The 23,708-nt window shown below is 32.7% G+C and overlaps 3 protein-coding genes across 3 annotated transcripts; 1 reads left to right on the top strand and 2 right to left on the bottom strand.

The window, feature by feature from the left end:
- Positions 1 to 577: 577 nt before the first annotated feature.
- LOC129887915 (zinc finger protein SHOOT GRAVITROPISM 5-like) lies at positions 578 to 10,970 on the top strand. Its single transcript, XM_055963158.1, has 3 exons — positions 578 to 822; positions 1,935 to 2,334; positions 10,161 to 10,970. Exons 1-3 carry the CDS (start codon positions 738 to 740, stop codon positions 10,771 to 10,773), a joined length of 1,098 nt encoding a protein of 365 aa, XP_055819133.1. The 5' UTR covers positions 578 to 737; the 3' UTR covers positions 10,774 to 10,970.
- A 2,248-nt stretch (positions 10,971 to 13,218) lies between these two features.
- LOC129887299 (uncharacterized) lies at positions 13,219 to 15,354 on the bottom strand. Its single transcript, XM_055962347.1, has 3 exons — positions 15,167 to 15,354; positions 14,677 to 14,812; positions 13,219 to 13,431 (listed from the first exon to the last, which is right to left on the bottom strand). The coding sequence occupies exons 1-3, from the start codon at positions 15,352 to 15,354 to the stop codon at positions 13,219 to 13,221; spliced, it is 537 nt and encodes a 178-aa protein (XP_055818322.1).
- A 6,239-nt stretch (positions 15,355 to 21,593) lies between these two features.
- On the bottom strand, positions 21,594 to 23,406 carry LOC129885214 (CASP-like protein 4D1). The gene is made up of 3 exons (XM_055959411.1): positions 23,206 to 23,406; positions 22,345 to 22,480; positions 21,594 to 21,893 (listed from the first exon to the last, which is right to left on the bottom strand). The coding sequence occupies exons 1-3, from the start codon at positions 23,391 to 23,393 to the stop codon at positions 21,684 to 21,686; spliced, it is 534 nt and encodes a 177-aa protein (XP_055815386.1). The 5' UTR covers positions 23,394 to 23,406; the 3' UTR covers positions 21,594 to 21,683.
- Between the last annotated feature and the right edge of the window lie 302 nt (positions 23,407 to 23,708).

Raw genomic sequence — 23,708 nt, forward strand, 5'->3', positions numbered from 1 at the left:
ATTGTATGATAATATAAAAATTCATTGCAACAATGTTAAACTCTAGGTTAAAACTCTACTTCACTTTTTCTCTTTCATTACTGTTTTCAACCTTTTATAAAATTATTCTCTTGTCTCAATTTATCGGATGATATTTAATAGAATTTAAGAATATTGAAATAACGTTTTTTTTTCAAATTTGTTATCTAAAATAAAGTTATACATATTTGTTGTGATTATAAGTAATTTCATTAAGAATAAAATTAGAAATTTAAAAATTAAATTATTAAATATATATTTTTTAAATTGACTAAAAATAAAAGAGTCACATACAATTGAAACAAAGGGTGTAACATTTTACATAAATCACATACTAATATTTTATTTATATACACAATATTATGTTCTACATAATATAATTTTAAATACATTTAATTAATTATTAATCAATTCTATATATGGAGCCTATGAGCAAGACTTTTCTTACAACTCTTACTTGCTCAAGGTATATAATCAATAAAAACCTTACAAGAAAGTTCATAAAAAAAAAACAAATGCTTTAAAAAGATAACTGATTTTCTCAAAAAGAAAGTGCCTTCCCACCACCTTCCTAAAAAGTCCCCCCACTCCCCAGTCCCCACTAGTTACAAGTAGGGTATTATTGTCTTAAATATTCATCTTTCTTTTTATTTTTATTTTCCCCTTTGATCTACAAATTAAAAGATTTTATAGCTACATACAAATTAAATTTCTTCTCCATGTTGGATAATTCTTCCTCTTCTGAAGCTCTAATTAATTCTGGGGATTCTAATAGAAGGAAAAGAAGACCAGCTGGTACACCAGGTAATAATTATTAACAAGTCTTGAAATCGAAATCGAAATCAAATTCTCTTCGTCAAAAAATTATGTTGTTTTGTATTAATAGGTTTAAAACGTCGAATCCCATGATATAAAGAGTAAGAGGGTTTGAGAATTGTTTTTGGTTATGAGTTTAAATTCTAGGCTTGACGTTTTATTGTTTATTTTTAATTATTTTTGTTTAAAATTTCTGATTCTTCCACCAAATAGTAAACTAGTGTTTAGCCTCTCTTTTTTTTGTTATTATTTTTATATATTTATAAACTGTTGAATCCCTTGATACGAAGGGATAAAGGTTCTATTAGTATTTTTAAAAAGATAAATTGTTATATAAATTTCTAGCTCTACCATCAGTAACAAGTATTGAGTTCTCTTTCTTACATGTAAAATTTTGAAGGACCTTAATATAAGGAAAAATATAGTGAAATAGAAAGGGTGTTTAAGAAATGCTTCTTGTTATAATAGGTCTTTTTTGTTATTTATAAACTATTGAATCCTTGGTATAAGAAAAAAATCTAGTTTGAAAAAAAACAAAGGGATTCAAGAATTGCTTCTTGTTACATGTCTAAATTGGAAAAAATATATAGTTTTTTTAATTTTTTTTTATAAATTGTCAAATCCGTTAAGCCTAGTGAAATGGCAAATGAGTTTCAAGAATTGCTTTTAATTATACATTTAAACCTTAAGTTTGATAAAAGAAAATTGTTATTTATAAATTGTTCAATCCCTTAAAGTCTAGTGAAATGGCAAAGGGGTTTCTAGAATTGCTTCTGATTACACCTTTAAATCTTAAAGTATGACTTTTTTTTGGTTATTTATAAACGGTTGAATCCATAAATTCTAGTTAAATGACGAAGGGGTTTCAAGAATTGTTTTTGATTACACGTGTAATTCTCAAGTATGTCATTTTTTTTTCTTTTTTGTTATTTATAAACTGTTGAATCCTAGTGGAATAACAAAGGGGTTTCAAGAATTGCTTTTAATTACATGTTAACTCCTAAGCGCGATATTTCTAATTTTTTTATTTTTTTTATTTTTTATAAATTGTTGAATCTCTTTAACATAATTTTTTTCGTATACATTTGGTTATGGTATAGATCCAGATGCAGAAGTGGTCTCACTTTCCCCAAAAACACTTTTGGAATCAGATAGATACATATGTGAGATTTGCAACCAAGGTTTTCAAAGGGATCAAAACTTACAAATGCATAGGAGAAGGCACAAAGTGCCATGGAAATTAGTGAAGAGAGAAAATCCACAAGTTAAAAAAAGAGTATTTGTTTGTCCTGAGCCAAGTTGTTTGCACCATGATCCTTGTCATGCACTTGGTGATCTTGTTGGGATAAAGAAACATTTCAGAAGGAAACATAGTAATAATAAGCAATGGATTTGTGAGAAATGTGGTAAAGGTTATGCTGTTCAATCTGATTACAAAGCACATCTCAAGACTTGTGGTACTAGAGGACATTCTTGCGATTGTGGTCGCGTTTTTTCCAGGTTCTATGATTTTTCCTTAATTTTTCATGAATTTCGTCTTTAAAAGTATCTATCATTTTTTTTAGGTATTTCTTATCGAGTTTAAGTTATATATACACAATGTTAGCATGATTAACTTCTAGATGTTCATAAAGTCATTATCTTTAAGTGTTGTTCGTAGCTGATAATATGTGTTATATTCAAGAGATTTACCTGTAGATATCCTCTATGTGACTTGATAGTACAGAAAGAAAAAGAAAGTTATATTAGTAATATACATGACCTTGAAGTTTAAGTTATATATAACGTCAATATTAGAGTTTTTTAAGAACAAGAAATTTGAAGAGGAATTGGTTTGTGAGAAAGGTTATGTTGTTCAGTATGATTGCAATGCACATCTCAAGAGTTTTCTTTTTGAGAATTCTGTCTTTTAAAAAAAATCTATCCTTTAGCTATTTCTTATCGAGTTTAAGTTATGCACACTGTTAGAAAGTGTATACTAGATGCGAAAAGAGCTTAAATGATCATTAAAAGGGAGCAACTATTTTGTGGGTTTCATAAAACTAGAGTAAATCTTCTAACTATTTCTTGTCGAGTTTAAGCTATGTTTACCGTCTATATAAGATTTTTTTTGTATTGTTAAGTCATTCAAATGAAATTCATGAATAAGTCGCGTTAAAATGTTGGATTTATAATTTTAAAAATAAAATATTTTACGTGCTATAATAAATAAAGATAGACAGGCAGATGGTTTCAAAAAAAATTTACAAACAAAATATGTATAGTTAAATTCTTTGTCATTATTTTCTTTTGGACTTTAATTAAGCTGGCATATTCCAGAGTTTCAAGATTCCTTTAGCAATTTCCTAACTACTATAATGAAACCTTGTGACTTTCATGGAAATCTTCAACCTTTTCTTTAGTCATTTCTTTTTCAAAGTACTTAATTTCTCTTTGAGTTTTTTCGTAGTCGAGAATCTATCGAGAACAATCTCTTTATCTCCAAAAATAGAAATAAGGTCTACATATATATATATTATTATTCTCAAATCTTATTAGTGAAATTACACTTGGTATGTTGACTTCTCACTACCCAAAAAATAAAGAATTAGTGGTGCTTGGTTTTTGTTGCTAAACCATAACCATTTATCGCTAATTTTATTTAACAATAGATTATAAAAAATCTTATTGATTATACGCTATTTAGTGGCAGAATAGCGATAACTTTTTATAATTAATTTCTAAAATCTTATGTTTGATCTGCGGATATTATTAATATTTTTTTTGTACATTATTATTTTATTATTATTATCATTCTCTCTATCCTATCTCGTGAAAATAGATGTAAGCTGCACATACATTCTAATCTTTCTAAATTCATCTGTAAAATCACACGGGAATATATTGTTGCTATGCTTGGTTTGTGGGAGAGGTAGTAGACAAACAAACACACAATTTCCAAAAGCATAATATGACTATACTCTAACTAGCTGCTAGCCAATGGAAGTGATACACTAGCTAGCTTTTCACTATTCCCAATATATTTCACTTTTTTTTTCTTCAAAATATATATGTGTATAGTCATTGTCAAGAACACAATGTGCATCTTTGTTTGTGCTGCATATTAATTGACTTTCACAGTCTGATTAATTAAATATTAGTATGAATTTAAGTTTTATATATTTAGTTAATATAAAGATTTGTCTTATACTACATTATTTATATCAAAAGAGATATTTAGAGGTAAAATGCTGACTAAAAATACATATATTATATCATTATCGTTATATATATTATTATTGTTGGGGGAGGAAGCACCATAATTAAAGTTTGATATGATAATAAATAATAAAAATAAATTGGACACGAGATTTTTACGTGAAAACCCCTCAAACAGATAAAGGAGAAAAATCACGGGGTAGAAGGATCTTATTATGATAATATGGGAATACACTGCTCTCAAATATAAGGAGAAAACAACAATTAACACTATTCTCTTGTAAAGGAACAACTCACTAAAGAGTACACTCAAGACTACAATATTTATCTTGGTGTATAACTCTCTTTGTGTTCTTACTCTTTTGGATTGTATTATGTGGGATTGATCTAAATGAGGGCAAGAGATCCTCTATTTATAGGAAACCAGAAACGCGTAAAATCTGCATATTGCACCTCCCTTTTTGACTACGCGTTCAAAACATATTTTGACTATCTTGCATTCTCCCACTTGAAGATTTAATTGAGAATCAATTAAGTCTTCACATCATCCTTTCTACCCAATTACTGCAATGTTACGTTTCTGTTAGGCCAACAGAAGATCGACACCATTTAAACTTGTTACTGTTGATTGACTTCGTAAACGTATCTGCTAGGTTGTCATTAGTGTGAATTTTTTAAATATCCACACTGCCTTCTTCTACCTTCTCATGAACAAAGTGATACTGAACTCGTATGTGCTTTGTCCTTGAATGAAATGCTGGATTCTTTGCAAGATGCAAAGCGCTCTGACTGTCACAAAACAGAGCAACCTTCTCTTGTTTATGCCCGAGCTCTTCCAGTAACATCTGCATTCATATTGCCTCTTTGCTAGCTTGTGTAGCTACTACATATTTTGCTTTCGTCGTAGATGTAGCCACGATAGATTGCAGTTTTGAAACTTAGATTACAGCTCCTCCAGCAAGAGTAAACACATAACCTGTGGTGGACTTGTTTTTATCAAGATCATTTGCATAATCTGAATCAACATAACCTTTAACAGTAAAGTCTGATCCTCTATAACACATTGCAACATCTGAGGTACCCTTGATATATCTCAGGATCCTCTTAACAGTATTCCAATGCACTCTACCAGAATTAGCCATGTATCGACTAACCACTCCCACTGCTTGTGCAATGTCAGGTCTTATACATACCATGGCGAACATTAAACTTCCCACTGTTGATGCATACGGTACTCGAGATATCTCCATCCTTTCTGCTTCATTGCTAGGACTCATTCTTGAGGATAACTTGAAATTAATAGGAAAAAAGGGCAGCCCGGTGCACTTAAGCTCCCGCTATGCGCAGGGTCCGGGGAAGAGCCCGACCACAAGGATCTGTTGTACGCAGCCTTACCTTGCATTTCTGCCAGAGGCTGTTTTCAAGGCTTGAACTCGTGACCTCCTAGTCACATGGCAGCAACTTTACCAGTTACTCCAAGGCTCCCCTTCAAATCTTCCTATTATTTCTACATTCTTGCATCTTGAAATTGACTTACATTCTTGCATCTTGAAGCGTCACAAGATTTTTTTCAAGTAGTTTTTTTGAGAAAGCCAAATCTTCCTATTATTTCTATCTCGGTGAATTTGCATCCCTAGAATCTTTTTTGCTGATCCCAGTCCTTCATTTCAAACTCCCTAGCCAACTTTGCCTTTAAATTTGTGAGACGATCTTTGTTGGAGCCTTCTACCAACATGTCATCAACATACAATAGCAAAATAATAAAATCATCATCATCAAATCCCTTGTAATAAATACAAGGATCTGAACTATGTTTGTTGTATCCAAGGCTTATAATGAAGAAATCAAATCTCTTATACCAACACCTCAGCGCCTGTTTGAGACCATGTAGAGATTTGTTCAACCTGAAAATCAAGTTTGCTTTTTCCTGTTCTTCAAAATCTTCTGGTTGGAGCATGTAAATTTCTTCTTCAAGCTGTCCATGAAGAAATACAGTTTTGACATCTAACTGCTCCAAGTATAAGTCAAATGTAGCACACATCGCCAGGATCACTCAAATTATTGTGAGTCAAACCACCGGAGAAAATATCTCATTAAAGTCTATACGTTCTTTTTGAGTGAATCCTTTCACCACCAATCTTGCACGATACTTCTCCACTTGATCATTACCATTGCGTTTGATCTTGTAGACCCATTTGTTTCCAATGGTCTTCTTTCTTTGTGGTAATTGAACAAGATCCCATATTTTATTTTTATGAAGAGCTTCAATTTTTTCTTGCATTGCTGTCATTCACAGAGATGATTCTTGGCCTTTCATAGCCTCGTGAAAAGTTGAAGGCTCTCCATCCTTTGTTAATAGACAGTATGCAACATTGCCCTCCATAGAATAATCTGAGTGCCAATCTAGTACTCTTCTCTCCCTAGTTGACCGTCGAACTTGTGGAGTTTCGATCTCAGATTGATCTTGTTCTTCGTGCTCTGGTGCTGCTTTAGAAAAAACTAGAACTTTTTCTATTTCTACAACTTCAACTGTAGTAGTCTCTGATTTTTCTTTCAAAGTGCTATCTTCTTTTGCTTGTATCTTATTTTCAACAAACACAACATCCCTGTTGATTACCACTTTGCGGGCAATGGAATCCCACAAGCGATACCCCTTGACTCTATCAGCATATCCTAAGAAAATACATTCCCTGAATTTCGGATCTAACTTCAATTTTTCTTGGGTATTGTACATAATATAAGTAGGACTTCCGAATATATGTAAGCGAGAATAATCAACTGATTTTTTTGTTCACATCTCCATTGGCGTTTTCAGATCAATTGCGGTTTATGGTGACCGATTGATCACATAACAGACGGTTTTGACTGTTTCTGCCAAAAATGGTTTTTCCAACCCTGCAGTTGCCAACATAGCTCATGTTCGTTCCAATAAGGTTCTATTCATCCGCTCTGCTACTCCATTTTATTGTGGAGTATATGCCACTGTGAACTGTCTTTTAATACCTTCTTATTTATAGAAGTTATCAAATTCATCACTAGTATATTCTCCTCCATTATCTGTCCTCAAATATTTGAGTGGACCAGATCTAATATTTCCTTGCTTTTAACAGGGGAACTGCTAAACTTCATTCTGTGTTGCTTACTGGTAACACAGTGCTCACAAAAGGGTAGTGAAACTTTTTTGAGACCTAGAAGAAGTTTTTGCTCAGCAAGAATCTTCAAACCTCGTTCCGACATATGGCCAAGTTTACAATGCCACATCATCGTTGATTCTTCAAATGAAGTTGCTGACGCGGTTGATGTTTCTCCTTCTTGGTGTGTTTCACCTTTAAGCACATATAGATTTGCAGCAAGTTTTTCTCCTTTCATCACTACAAGCACTCCTTTTGATATTTTCATGACTCCGCCATGAGTCTTATATGAACATCCATTATTATCTAACTATTCCAAAGACAATTGATTCTTCCTCAAGTCTTTTACATGTAGTACCTCTTGGATGGTACGTACCGTGCCATCATATATTTTTATTTTGATGGACCCAATACCAATAACATCCAAAGCATGATCGTCTCTCGTGAACACAGACCCTCTTAAGATAGGATTATATTGATGGAATCATTCTCTTCGGAAAGTCATGTGTCATGTTGCTCCTATGTCCATGATCCAGACATCACTGAAATATTTTCTGCTTTTATTGTTTGATATTGCTTCACTACATAAAATATCTCTATCATCCGAGGTACTTGCAACATTCCCTTGAGCATTTGATGACTCAGGGTGTTCACTCTTCTTCTTGAACCCACAATCTTTCTTGAAGTGCCATTTCTTGCCACAGTTGTAACACTTGATATTCTTCTTACTTCTTGATTGAGATCTACCATGATTGTGACTTTCACTGGGACCACATTTCGTTGGTCTTCCTCTCACCATCATCAAAGCTTCAGCTTGCTGCGAACTTGCTTGTCTGTCTTCCTTATTTTTGAGCCGATTTTCTTCTTCTAAGACAGCGACTGTAATTTCATCGAAAACTAGACTATCTGTATTGTTTGTCAGGTTGATGATGAGTTGATCATACGAGTCATGCAGACTTTGAAGTAGAAGCTCCGCACGTTCAGTCTCCTCTATTTTGCAACTCATTGTTATAAGTTGCGAAAATAGAGTATTCAAAGTATTGATGTGTTCAGTAACTGACATTGACTCTGTCATTCGAAGAGTATATAATCTTTTTTTAAGAAGATTATATTATGTAAAGACTTGGCCTCATACAATCCCGTAAGAGTATCCCATATTTCCTTCGCCGTCAGTTTTTCAGCCACACTAGACAACACTTGATCAGCTAGTGCCAAGTGTAAATCAGCAACTGCGTTGTTGTCTATGTCATTCCACTTGCTATCATCAGTAAATTCTGTGGGTCTGCCTTCAATTGCAGCTAAGCAATTGTCCTTTCTCAATATCACTCTTATTTTCATTTTTCACAATGAGAAATTAGTTCCATTGAATTTCTCAACGTCAAACTTTGTTGTACTCAACATTGTTATTTGCTTCACACCCTTCTAGATTATTTCTGAATATTTTTGCGAACAATCGTGACAAACTGTACTGTCACAGAAATTTACTATTCATGTGAATAGTACTTTTCATCAAATTTAACTATTCACAAAAATTTACTATTCACAGCTAGTACCTTCGCATAAAATAGACAAAATAATCGAGGGCACTGATACCACTATTGGGGGGAGGAAGCAGCACAACTAAAATTTGATATGATAATAAATAATGAAAATAAATTGGACACGAGAATTTTACGTGAAAACCAATCAACAGATAGAGAGAAAAAACTACGGGGTAGAAGGATCTTACTATGATAATATGTACCTTCGCATAAAATAGACAAAATAATCGAGGGCACTGATACCACTATTGGGGGGAGGAAGCAGCACAACTAAAATTTGATATGATAATAAATAATAAAAATAAATTGGACACGAGAATTTTACGTGAAAACCAATCAACAGATAGAGAGAAAAAACTACGGGGTAGAAGGATCTTACTATGATAATATGGAAATACACTACTCTCAAATACAAGAAGAAAACGACAATTAATATTTCTCTCTTGTAAAAGGAACAATTCACTAAAGAGGACACTCAAGACTACAATATTTATCTTGGTGTATAACTCTGTTTGTGTTCTTACTCTTTTGGATTGTATTTTGTGGAATTGATCTAAATGAGGGCAAGAGGTCCTCTATTTATAGAAAAGTAGAAACGCGTAAAATCCACGTATTGCACCTCCTTTTTTGACTACGCGTTCAAAACGTATTTTGTTTCCTTTTTGACTACGCGTTCAAAATGTGTTTTGTTCTCTTTTTGACTACGCGTTTTGACTATCTAGCAACTATGACATCTATATTATTATCGTGAAATAATTTATAATTTGTTATAGTGCCATTAGTGAATTTCAATTCGTAATGGCATGATTTACATGTAATCATCTAATAAATGATTTGATCACGTAAATATTTTTTATGCAGTAAAAAATGCCAGGTAAAGCTGCGTACAATAGACCCTTGTGGTTAGGCCCTTCCTCGGATCCCGCGCATAGCGGGAGCTTTAGTGCACCGGACTGCCCTTTAGTGTATATAATACTTAAATCCTATTAATATATCCGAGTTTAAGTTTATATACACTATCAATATCAATTGTATTTACACTATCGATTCATCGTTATCTATCACAGCAAGTAACCTATTCAAAATGGAAACAATTACTTCTAATGTCCCTATTTATATGGTTTTAAAATTCTTTTTCTATTCTTAAATGAAATAATTTATAGTGACGCATAAGATTTTTCTTATACCATACATTTCAAAAAAAATTCTTTCTTTCTTAAGTTTGGTATCAAATCTAAATGTGTCACATACATTTCAATTCTTGTTTTTTACTTTTTCCTTTTCTATGGCAACCCTACAAGAAATAGCCTCTCTTGTTTTTTCATGGCTTATTTATATCCCTATATTACCTAGCTAGCTAACTGTATATGCAAAGTTCAAGACACTAAATTATTGATTGGTTATTTTTTTCTTGCTCATAAGCTAATAATTATTTATTTATTTGACCATTTTTTAGAGTGGAAAGTTTTATTGAGCATCAAGACACTTGCACTATAAGGAGAATTAGGCCAAATTTGCAAACATTGCAACCAACAGCTGCTTGTTCTTCAAGTACTAGCCCATCAAGTGACACAAATTTACCAAAATTGACCATAATGCCCTTGCCAAATGGTACAAATTCTGACCATAATTTAGAACTTGGCCTAAGAAGTACTAGTGATCATCATGAAAATATTATTATTCAAGAACCACATTTGAAATTATCAATTGGATCATCACCATCACCAAAAATTGGACATGGGGAAAATCATGAGGTACTTAATTTGGCTATGGCTGAAAAGGCGTATGCTGAGGAAGCACGTAGGAACGCGAAGAGGGAGATGGAATTCGCAGAGATGGAATTTGCGAATGCAAAGAGAATTAGACAACAAGCACAAGGTGAAATTGAAAGAGCAAAAAAATTGAAAGAGGAAGCTATTAAGAGAATAAGTTCATCAATTTTGGAAATTACTTGTTATGCTTGCAAAAATAAGTTTCAACAAAATGCACCAATTGATAATAATGTTGAGTCTTCTCCACCTATGAGTTACATGTCTTCAGCAACAACAGATGTTGAAGGAGAGCAATGACCAAAAAAATAATAATTTAATGTAATGTGTTTGGTTATTTGTGTTCATTGTATTTTGTCAATGTAGGGTTTTTAATTATTTTTGTTCTTTTATTTAGAAATAGGATTACTAGTATGTGTTTACTTTGAATAAGACTCATCATTGTTAATCATTCCAACAATTATGTTTTGGCAATAAGGGGTTGATATTAGTAAGAATCAGATTTGTTGGAATTGAGGCATAGTTATGATTTTTTTGTGGGGGTTATCCATCCGATGTCTGGTACCTACGTTGGAGCCTGATTAAATTCGGATTTGTAGTGGAAAGTCTCACATTGGGAGGTAAAACGCTCATTAACAAAGGCGACTACGTATCCAGGAAGACTCAAATTCCAAACATCTGGTTAAGGATGATGGCATAGTAATTCTTACAAGTGCACTTGCATAAATGGTCATATATAATTGGATTATGTTATGAGAATTTGGGGTCTTAAGTAGGTGGTTGGTCATATATTTTTAATTTTATTTGAAATTTATTAAATTAAAGTTGAAGATGATTATACTTTTTGCAAAAGAGAAAAAAATACTTTATTTGGAAGTTATGAAAATGAAATTGGAAAATAGATTTGAAGCACTTTTCCAAATTTAAAATCCAACTTTATAACTACATATTGATTTTAAAATAAAGTGAAAAATTATTCTATTTTTTTTAGAATAATTCTCATGGTCAAACGATTTAAATATTAAATAACATCGAGATATGTGCATCCAATGATTATACCAATTACCAGGTTATGGATGAAAATTTTCTAACATAGACAAATGACTTATTCCATCCATCCTATTTTATTTGAAGATATTTGGTAAGGGTTCTTAGGGACAAACTTTGAAATATAAAAATGGGTTTTCGATGTATAAATCAAATATCTATTAAAATTATCTGATTAAATGAGTGATAATGAGAATTTTGCCTGTCTTTTTAAATTTTTAGTTCTTATAAAAGAAAAACTTCATAGCAAGTAGTCTGAATAATTCATGTTATTAAGAGTCCAATGAAAATGCAAAGATTCAATATATTTTGTTAATTAAGCTCTTTGATTGTGATCAATGATCATATAATTGAAGTTGAAAGTCAAGTTGGATAACTTTGAGATCCATATTTTTAGATAATGGTTTCACTTTAATTTTACTATTTAATCATGTGTTGTTTCGTCTGAACAAAGAAAGACATGATAGATATATATCATGACATTAACAATATTGTAGCATGATGAATAGTAGGACCAATGTCCATTATAGGATGTTTGTGACAATGTTTATACTTAACTCCTTATCTATCATGGAAAAGGATAATTTTTTAAACTTGTGTTACCAAATATATCAGCTTTAGATATGAGGGGAAAATATTAAAATTAAAGTCAAATTATTTTTAAATATTAAAAAATTATATTCTTCTTAATTATGGTTGTACACTCATAGGCCATTGCAAATCTTTATACCTATTTTTCAGATTTTGTGATGGTGTCAAAACCTAAAATTAATGTTAACTCAATAGGTACAAGTCTCAATTAAGATATTTAAGTGAAAATATTGATCAACTTTAAGGAATTGTCTATATATCTCACTTATAACAATAGTTATAATTACGATAGATTAAGTATTTGAGACGAAACATATGATGGTGATTTCGCATTAGCTATATAGATAGATTGACCATATTTGACGATTATGTTGATGTAAAATGAAACATAGACTTGTATAAACTTGATGGATAAATGACATGGCAAAACCCATCTCGATTTATGTGATACTATTTTATTTTTAATCAAATCCAAAAAACAATGACATTATTTCTATTAAGTAATAATTTGACATTATTTAAATTTAGTAATAATTTAACTTCAAACTTTTTATTAACCTCTTAATGAAATGATTTATAGATAGAAAAAATTTAATGACCTATTTCAAATCATAAGTTTCAAAAGTCTTTTCTTTCCTGTTAAACTTCGTACCTAATCAAATATCGTCACGTAAATTGAGACGGAGAGAGTATACAAAGAAACATAAGCTAAAATCTTCAACTTAAAGACCACTCTAAATTAAGCTGAGTTGATATAATCTCCACAAAAATGACTACACTAATTTCACTAGTCAACCTAAGTTAAGAAGATATGCCCACAACAAAAATAGAACATACAACCCCCCCCCCCCCAATTTTTCAAAGCATCTACTATCTTGAACGAAGCGATATCACATGACAATTACTTTATCAATTTTTTACTGAATATATATATGTTAATACTATGGAAAAATGATAGATAAGAAAAGACATGACACCGCGTGACAATGCTTGACACTTGGCACGTTGGTTAAGAGCCTAATTTTCCTCTTCAAAGTCAGAGGTTGTCTTCTAATATAAATATCAACACTGCTTACGAAAATTTTGCGTACGCCTCGTTGATGATCATCATTCACTCTTGTTGAAGTTTAGAGATGATAAGATTGAAGAAATTAGAGAGCTAACAAGTCCAACTACAAGAAATGCATTAGGGACATACATTAGGGCAAAATAGCTATGCATCTTTGCACCTGCAGTGCCTTCTATGAATGTAACCTTTTGTAATTCCACAGTTGCACCTAGTGATGCTCCAGCTGCAGTTGCCAATAGGCCAAACATGACCTACATACAATACAATAGCGGAGTCAGAAATTTTTGACTGTTTGGTATAGAAGAAAATATTTTTCTATTTCTCCATATTTTGTTAGTGGAGGATTTATCAGAAATAATCTTTACGAGTAAGATCTGTGTACACTCAACTCGCTCACACTCCACTACGTCGGATTACGCTGAGTATATTGTTGTTGGTGGTGGTCTCCATGTACGATTAGTCAAAAAAATCAAAAATATTTTCTATAGGAAAACAAGTTCCTTGAAAATGATTTTCCTAGTAGAAATAGGGAATACAAGTTCTACAAGTGGCATTCTACATTGATTGTGTCCTCACTAAACAGCATCTTCACCCTGCCCCAAGTGGCAAAGTCAAATTTTCACTAAGAGGGTTCAAAATATAAAGAAGTAAACACACGAAGAATCCAAAAGAGTTCAACATCTATTATATATATAAAGAAAAATTAGTCAAGTATTGTTGGATATTTTCCCTCAGTTTCTTACCATAAGTGAATTTTCCTTTCCCTAAAAGGAGAAAAACATAAAGTCTTCATATTTGGCTAGTCTTTTTTCTTGTAAGAAAATGTTTATGACACTATAAATAGAGGTTCATTCCTTCTAACTTAGCAGCATACACATAGTGAATTGTGTGAGGTTATTCCTCTCTATATTTTGTACTATTTTTTATATAGTGAATTGTTCATCTCCTCTTGTGGTGTAGGTAGGTTGATCGATTCACGTTAAATGTTTGTGCTCTTCTGGTATATTTCTCAGTTGTCTTCTTAATTATTCATGATCTTTCGAGGTTTGTTCTGCTAGCTTCTACATGACACCAAATTATTTCGATCCTAACAAGTATAATCAATGATTTTTTTCGCCAAAAGGGTTCAAATAAACCCCCTCAATCCTACCTAACTTCATCCCTGCCTATCCCTATAGCCTCCATCCTCACCATCTTGCCTCCACCTTCCCTAATATTTGTTTTGATTATGTACAAATAATTTTATGATAATAGCTTTTACTTACTGAACACAAGAAAATAAGTAAGAAACTCATTTATTTTTTGAAAAAATATTTTCCTCCGTACCAAACACTCCCACAAATACAAAATCATATTTATGTTTCTAAGCTTAATTAATTTGCTATCTGAATTTTTACGTTATTAGTGATGATTCAATTTCTCATTTCTCTTCCCTACACCTGATGTATTAAAAAAGATTATTTTCTTAAAACATAAATAAACTATATATAGTTTACCTTGTCACCAATAAGTTGAAACAAGTGAAACATGTTGTGATCTATGAGCTGTTTCTTTGCTATCAGGTAATATCCTACAAATGGAATTAGCAATATAGTGTAGCAAATCCCCGTAATCATTACACCAAATACGAATCTGAAAAGGAAAAAAAAATCGTAAGTGAAAATATTATTGATCCTCTTTTTTAAAAATAAAAAAATATATCTTATTAATAATTAATGAATTTGATAAGATGGTAGAAAAAAAGTGTCGTCAGTCGTGTATGCAACTTTATTCCTATTTTATGACGCGAATAGATCATTTTCGATAAGACCTTAATTATAAATACACATATTTTTTTGTGGTTATCGTAACTCCGATCCCAACCCTAAGGGTACATAAATCCACCGTACTAATCAGAACTATTGATTTGACTAATTCAAATTTGTATCGATCAAATATCTAATAAAAGTAAAAAATGATTAAGAAGAAGGGAGATTAATTAATTACCCATATGTGTCGAAAACTTTGTAGTTAATCACATCATTCAAATAAGAAACTTCATTATTATATACCACAAATGATGAAATCAACAAAGAAGCTAAGGTAACAACTGTAGCAATTACTACAATTAATGGAATTTTATTTGATGATGATAATGAAGAAGAAGGATTTTCATCAAAATCATATTCAACCATTTTTAAAAAAAAAAATTTCACCTGAAAAGCCTCTTCTTCATTAGCAAATTGTGGGGAAAAAAGAAAAAAATTCAATGGCTTTGTTTATATAATTTTGATTCCGATATATGTGATATGTTGATAGAAGACTGATTCAAATTAGGACATATGTCTTATGTACAAATTAAAGAATTTTATTTGTTATTTAATTTAGGGTTAATACAATTTTTTTCTTAAAAAAATAAAGTTTTAAAAAGGTACTAATTAAACTTAGATCAATTTATATCTTGCACATGACCTAAACTTGTCTAACTAATGTACTGATGTAATTCCATGCAAATATGGATACCCGGCGAGCTCCATCATGGACTATTTACATTCCAAGACAACAAAAAACGAGAAAAAGTGTTTGGCCGAAGCTAAAAAGAGGGTGACCCACTTTATTCGCCAAGCGAATGATCTTCGCTTCGCGGGAACAACAAAAACCACAATCTCGCTCTTTCCTTTCTTCCGCTTTAAAGATCCGATCTTGTCTTCACTCACCGATTTCCTTAATAAGAGGAATGCCCGGAATGCTTGGCTTGGCTGGGCTTTTCCTTTGTTGTAAATAAGAATAAGTAAAGCCCAAGGATTGGTAGTGTAATGCGAGGGTTCAATTTCCATCTCTTCTCGAGAAACAAGTGGGCTATTTCTTTGCAAAACTATGCTCAATTTCATATGTGGCAATTCCGCCAAGATCTCTTCGTTAGTTGGGGGAAGAATCCGCCCGAATTGAATTTTTTGAGGAATGTATCGAGAGAGAATTGGATTTGGTTAGACAATGTGTGGTTGGTAAACAAGGATCGGTTTTTTAGCAAGGTACAGAATGTATCGTCAAATATTCAATATGATTCCACAAGATCTAGTTTCGTTCAAGTAACGGATTCTAGCCAACTGAAAGGATCTTCTGATCAATCCAGAGATCATTTGAATTCCATTAGTAATGAGGATTCGGAATATCACACATTGATTAATCAAAGAGAGATTCAACAATGAAAAAAAAGATCGATTCTTTGGGATCCTTCCTTTCTTCAAACAGAACGAAAAGAGATAGAATCAGGAAGATTCCCAAAATGCCTTTCTGGATATTTCTCAATGTCTCGGCTATTCACGGAACGTGAGAAGAAGATGATTAATCATCCGTTTCCGGAAGAAATCAAAAAATTTCTTAGGAATCCTACAAGATCCGTTCGTTCTTTTTTCTCTGATAGATGGTCAGAACTGCATCTGGGTTCGAATCCTACTGAGAGGTCCACTAGAGATCAGAAATTGTTGAAGAAACAACAAGATCTTTCTTTTGTCCCTTCCAGGCGATCGGAAAATAAAGAAATGGTTAATATATTTAAGATAATTACGTATTTACAAAATACCATCTCAATTCATCCTATTTCATCAGATCCGGGATGTGATATAGTTCCGAAGGATAAACCGGATATGGACAATTCCAATAAGATTTCATTCTTGAACAAAAATCTATTTTTGATTTATTTCATCTATTCCATGACCGAAACAGGGGAGGATACACATTACACTACGATTTTACATCTGAAGAGAGATTTTAAGAAATGGCAGATCTATTCACTCTATCAATAACCGAGCCGGATCTGGTGTATCATAAGGGATTTGCCTTTTTTATTGATTTCTGCGGATTGGATCAAAAACAATTCTTGAATGAGGTTAGGGATGAATCGAAAAATAAATCTGTATTGGTTCTACCTCCTATTATTTATGTAGAGAATGAATCTTTTTCTTAAAGGATCAGGAAAAAATGGGTCCGGATCTCCTGCGGGAATGATTTGGAAGATCATAAACCAAAAATAGTGGTATTTGCTAGCAACAACATAATGGAGGCAGTCACTCAATATAGATTGATCCGAAATCTGATTCAAATCCAATATAGTACTTATGGGTACATAAGAAATATATTGAATCGATTCTTTTTAATGAATAGATCCGATCGCAACTTTGAATATGGAATTCAAAAGGATCAAATAGGAAAGGATACTCTGAATCGTAGAACTATAATGAAATATACGATCAATCAATATTTATCGAATTTGAAAAAGAGTCAGAAGAAATGGTTCGAGCCTCTTATTTTAATTTTTTGAACCAAGAGATCCATGAATCGGGATCCTGATGCATATAGATACAAATGGTCCAATGGGAGCAAGAATTTTCAGGAACATTTGGAATAGTCCGTTTTGGAGCAGAGGAGCCGTTTTCAAGTAGTGTTCGATCGATTACGTATTAATCAATATTCGATTGATTGGTCTGAGGTTATCGACAAAAAAGATTTGTCTAAGTTACTTCGTTTCTTTTTGTCCAAGTCACTTCTTTTTTTGTCCAAGTTGCTTTTATTCTTGTCTAACTCACTTTCTTTTTTCTGTGTGAGTTTAGAAAATATCCTCATTCATTGGTCCGAGATCTACATCTATGAATTAAAAGGCCCGAATGATCAACTCTGCAATCAGTTGTTAAAATCAATAGGTCTTCAAATTGTTCATTTGAAAAAATTGAAACCCTTCTTATTGGACAATCATAATACTTCCCAAAAATTGAAACTCTTGATCAATGGAGGAACAATATCACCATTTTTGTTCAATAAGATACCAAAGTGGATGATTGACTCATTCCATACGAGAAATAATCGCAGAAAATCCTTTGATAATCCGGATTCCTATTTCTCAATGATATTCCACGATCAAGATAATTGGCTGAATCCCGTGAAACCATTTCATAGAAGTTCATTGATATCTTCTTTTTATAAAGCAAATTGACTTCGATTCTTGAATAATCCACATCTCTTCTGCTTCTATTGGAACACAAGATTCCCTTTTTTGTGGAAAAAGCCCATATCAATAATTCAGATTTTACGTATGGACAATTTCTCAATATCTTGTTCATTCACAATAAAATATTTTCTTTGTGCGTCGGTAAAAAAACATGTTTTTGGAGGAGAGATACTATTTCACCAATCGAGTCACAGGTATCTAACATATTCATACCTAACGATTTTCCACAAAGTGGTGACGAAACGTATAACTTGTACAAATCTTTCCATTTTCCAAGTCGATCCGATCTATTCATTCGTAGAGCTATTTACTCGATCGCAAACATTTCTAGAACACCTCTAACAGAGGGGCAAATAGTCAATTTTGAAAGAACCTATTGTCAACCTCTTTCAGATATGAATCTATCTGATTCAGAAGGAAAAAACTTGCATCAGTATCTCAATTTCAATTCAAACATAGGTTTGATTCACACTCCATGTTCTGAGAAATATTTATCATCCGAAAAGAGGCAAAAATAGAGTTTTTGTCTAAAGAAATGCGTTGAGAAAGGGCAGATGTATAGAACCTTTCAACGAGATAGTGTTTTTTCAAATCTCTCAAAATGGAATCTATTCCAAACATATATGTCATGGTTCCTTACTTCGACAGGGTACAAATATCTAATATTGATATTTTTAGATACTTTTTCAGACCTATTGCCAATACTAAGTAGCAGTCAAAAATTTGTATCCATTTTTCCTGATATTATGCATGGATCAGGTATATCATGGCGAATTCTTCAGAAAAAATTGTGTCTTCCACAATGGAATCTGATAAGTGAGATCTCGAGTAAGTGTTTACATAATCTTCTTCTGTCCGAAGAAATGATTCATCGAAATAATGAGTCACCATTGATATCGACACATCTGAGATCGCCAAATGCTCGGGAGTTCCTCTATTCAATCTTTTCCTTTTTTTTGTTGCTGGATATCTCGTTCGTACACATCTTCTCTTTGTTTCCCGAACCTCTAGTGAGTTACAGACAGAGTTCGAAAAGGTCAAATCTTTGATGATTCCATCATTTATGATTGAGTTGCGACCTGTCTGGCATGGGGATTTGCGTGAGCGGGACATAGATAGCCTCTTTGGCTTTATCCGGGCATATGTGATCTGCCCAAGGACGAAGAATTTCAAAAGTCCCTTTCTCCCCTATCGAATGGAAGATAGGACTCTGGTCTTCCCGATAGGGAAGTTTGTAGGGGTATACTTTAGCGAGGAACTTAAGTATGCCAAAAGATCAGGCCAGGGAAGATGGATCTTCATAGAGAATACTCCGCCTCTCAAGTTCAGCCAGGTCTGATTAGAAGTTCAAAAATGAGTGGAGCGAGGGGCTTTAGAGGGAAAAAAGGGGGGCGAGCTTTAATTGTGAGGACCTTTTATACCACTATAAGTATTACCCCATCCTAGAGGAAGCTGGAATATCCTTCAACGAAAGTCGAGCAGAGCAAAAAGAAAGCAAGGGTAATTCTTCTTTTTTGGGGGGAGAAATCATTTGATTGCGTATAGATCCATGTCTTTCTTGTTCTACTAGCTAAGAAGAAATTCTCACATGTCCCTTTCGTTATTACAACCTTTCTTTTTTATGTCAAAGACCAGAAGCTATGCACAAATTCTCATTGGATCTGGGTTGTTCTTAACAACGATGGCTATTCATTTAAGCTTTTGGGTAGCATGGGGTGAGTACGAATTTACAATGGAAAAACTCTTGTTTGTTGTAAGAATACTGAAGGAAAGGTTGGTCATAAATTTGGAGAGTTTGCTTCTACACGGAAATGAAGACCTCCGAGAACAAATATTGGACTGGGAAGAGACAAAAAAAGGTTGTTTCCATAGCGTTACGTAGGCTTAGCTTAGCCCTTCTCTCTAACTAAGGATTCAATCCAGTCCCAAGCGTCCCTAGATTGAATCTTCCGAGTCAAGTGGCTGAACGTACTTGAAGTGAGCTTGAGTTTGCCTGATCGTTTATAGGATTGGCCTCGTGAGTAGGGACTTTCTTTATTGTATCGATCTTCTTAACTGCTCCTTGTACGGACTCTGGATACCTAGAAAGCTCCTATGGGCAATCGTATTGGTTCCAATAAGCATTCCCTTCCATACCAACTTAGCTGCCCGACGCTTCTATTGGCATAACAACCGGTACACCATAGGTTCTCTTCTTTAAAACGTCCTTAAATTAAAGGCTTATAGAAAGCGCTTTAACGAATGACTCTTTTCCCCTTATACGCTCTAAAAAAGGATATGTCGGGGTTTTGGACCCTATGTTGAGGGTACCTTTGTAGTAGAGCTCAACGCTTAGAAGTTAAGAAGTAAGGCACCTTCTATTGAGGAACTACTCCTAGCTAGCTCTACTTGAGAAATGAATAACGAAGACCAAGTCAGAAACTACTAGACGTCTCGCAGAGCGACTCTCAATAAGGACATTAGGAAGGAAGGAGAGTGATTGGCATGAAGTAGGGCAGAAAGAGGGGATTCAGGTTCTCTTTTAAAAGGATTGGATTTGCTGCTTGCCTTCCGCACCGAGACCTGTCAAGTTTCCACTTGATCCTGCAAGTCTATAGTCTATACTTCTAGCTTTGATGGCAATCGTTGGTCGCTTGCTTGATTGGAAGGACTGATGTGGAAAATCAAAAAGCAAGTACAAAAATGAGTAATAACCCCCAAGGAGGAATCAATGAGAGGACATCAATTCAAATCCTGGATTTTCGAATTGAGAGAGATATTGAGAGAGATCAAGAATTCTCACCATTTCTTAGATTCATGGACCTAATTCAATTCAGTGGGATCCTTCATTCACATTTTTTTTCCACCAAGAACGTTTTCTATAGATTCTTAAATTTACCAGGAATTCCGCTCTCATTTTATTGACGAACAAGCCCTTGAGCCTCCTTGGCATCGCCTTCTTCATAGAAGCCGCAGGAATTCTGAATATGCCAATAAATAATGAATTGTACTAATCCACATATGTCTCTCTACTCAAAAATACAAGCATTTGTGGATTCAATGCGAAAATTTGGCACTAAAAAAAAAGGTTATTCAATCCACTAGTGCAACTGAAGGTGCGCAGCCTCTTCTGAACCTAAACCACGGGATGATAGGGCGGGCGGGTTTAATTTATATTATTGTAATATACAAACATCGTGTTTTGGTCATCTCAATCCACATATCTTTGAGTTATATCTATATATAAATTTAATTGTGTTGTACAAGGATAAACAATTACCCCTGAAGTACGCCCCAAGAAAGGAAATTTGGTACGAAACATTTTACTCTGTAATAGAACCTACATGTAATCGACTTCGAATATCATATAGTTAATTCTATCAAAAAAGGAAACTAATTTCTCTAGTCAACCAAGAAATTAAGGTATCAACACAACAAATTAAAGTAAATCACACATACATTATTAATCATAAAAAGCTACACAATAATAGTATTTCTGAAATTCTTAAACATAGAATTATACATAATTAAGAGATATAATCATTCACTCTTGTGGAGAGTACTCAATGATGATAGGATTGAAGAAATTCCAGAGGTCACAAATGCACCAACAAGAAATGCATTTGGAATATACATTAATCCCAAAAAGTCATGAATTTTTGAGTTATTTTCTGTATAAACAACTTTTTGTAAATCCACAGTTGCACCTAGTCCTGCCCCAGCTGCTGTTGCTATTATACCAAATGTTATCTGCATACACAAATATAAAATTACCACAATATTAAAAAAAAATTATAATCTTGTTAGAAAATTTTGAGGGGGGAGGAGGGTGAGTTTACGGCTTAACTGGTAAAGTTATTGTTATGTGATCGGGAGATTACGGGATCAAATTTTAAAAACAACCTACTGTAGAATACAAGATAAGACTACGTACAATAAACTTTTGTATCAGGCAATTCTCCGTATGCCACATGCAGCGAAAGCTTAGTGCAGCATGCTAAATTTTGATTTAATTTTTTTTTGAAATGGTCTATTCATTTGGTACCTATAAAATCTATTTAGGTTTCATATGTACATTGAGGGGTCGTTTGGTTCATAGAATAAAAGAAAAATAATATTGAAACAGAATGCAAGATTATTTATATAATTATACGATAAATTATGTTTCTCAATACTCAAAATAAAATTAAAAATTGCTAACCTTGTCACCATAAAATTCAAAGTTGTGAAAGCTTTTGTGCTTTATGATATGTTTCTTTGCTATCAGATAATACATTGCAAATGGAATATGCAATGTATTGTATATAATTCCAGCTATCATTACACCAAGCATGTACCTGTAAAAGAATACACACAAAAAAATGAAAATTAAAAAATCGATTTTAGTCGGAGCCAGAGGATTCTATTCCGTAAATATTCAAACAACAGAAAATACATTTGACACAATTGGGATTTTTTTATAGGGATCGGAAGTAGTTACTAATTATAGAAACGAAATTCTATAGTTTTTGCTCAAATTTTCAATCTAATTAAATCCTTTTCATTTTTTATTTCTTTTCCATGTCAACTAATTGACAGAAACGACCAATAAGGTTTGTGATATAGATTGAATAGAATAGATTATTTCACTCTTAATATTAGAGATTTTTCAGCTCGAATTTTGGGTATGAAAATTTTTCAGTTACCATGGGCACAACCCCCCCCCCCCCTTACAAGGGGTGAATTTGAATCCATTAGGCCAAAATATACGTAGAGGTATTTCCTATGACTTTCCATCATGAATCTCAAACTTCTAATGGAATTCAGACGAGAACATTTGTCGAATAAATGCAATTTAATATCACTATTGAAAAAAATAGAAATTAGTCATGACAGATAAATTTTATAATTAAATAGCAAAATCTATCGCTAATTTTAGTTAGCGGTCGATCAGCAATATATTATTAAAAAAATACTAGCAGAAAAATTTCTAGCTAATTCAAGGTATATGATAATCTGACCCGAACACCACTATTATAATGATTTTAAAAAAAGAGAAGGGGATTAGAAAGTATATAATTACCTGTATGAGTTGTAATAATCATAATCAAGTTTGGCTCCATTTCCCAAAGTAACTTTATTACTCTTCAACAAAACTATAGAAACCACAATACAAATTATAGTAAGTAACCTTGCTACTAATATAATCAATGGTAATTTTGATGAAGGAGGTTTTTCATTAAAATTATATTGAGGTATCTCAAACTCCATTTTAATTTCTCAAACTTTCAATCAAAGCTTAATATAAAGTTACATTCAGTGGTGTCTATATATATATATATATATATATATATATATATATATATATATATATAAAATATTTAATATGGACTATATGTTGGATTCTTTGAAAAGGTATCTATCAAGATTCAAGAATTATATTATTGTAATTACTTAAATTGTCTTCTATTAAACATTATTTTGAACCAGTCAAAGTGTAGAGAACAATCTACCCTTTATTATTGTTCTTTACTATTGTTCTTCTTCTAAAATTGTTTTCGAGCCGAGAGTCTATTGGAAACAATA

This window comes from Solanum dulcamara, chromosome 4 (assembly GCF_947179165.1).
Source record: "Solanum dulcamara chromosome 4, daSolDulc1.2, whole genome shotgun sequence".
Classification (NCBI taxonomy): domain Eukaryota; kingdom Viridiplantae; phylum Streptophyta; class Magnoliopsida; order Solanales; family Solanaceae; genus Solanum; species Solanum dulcamara.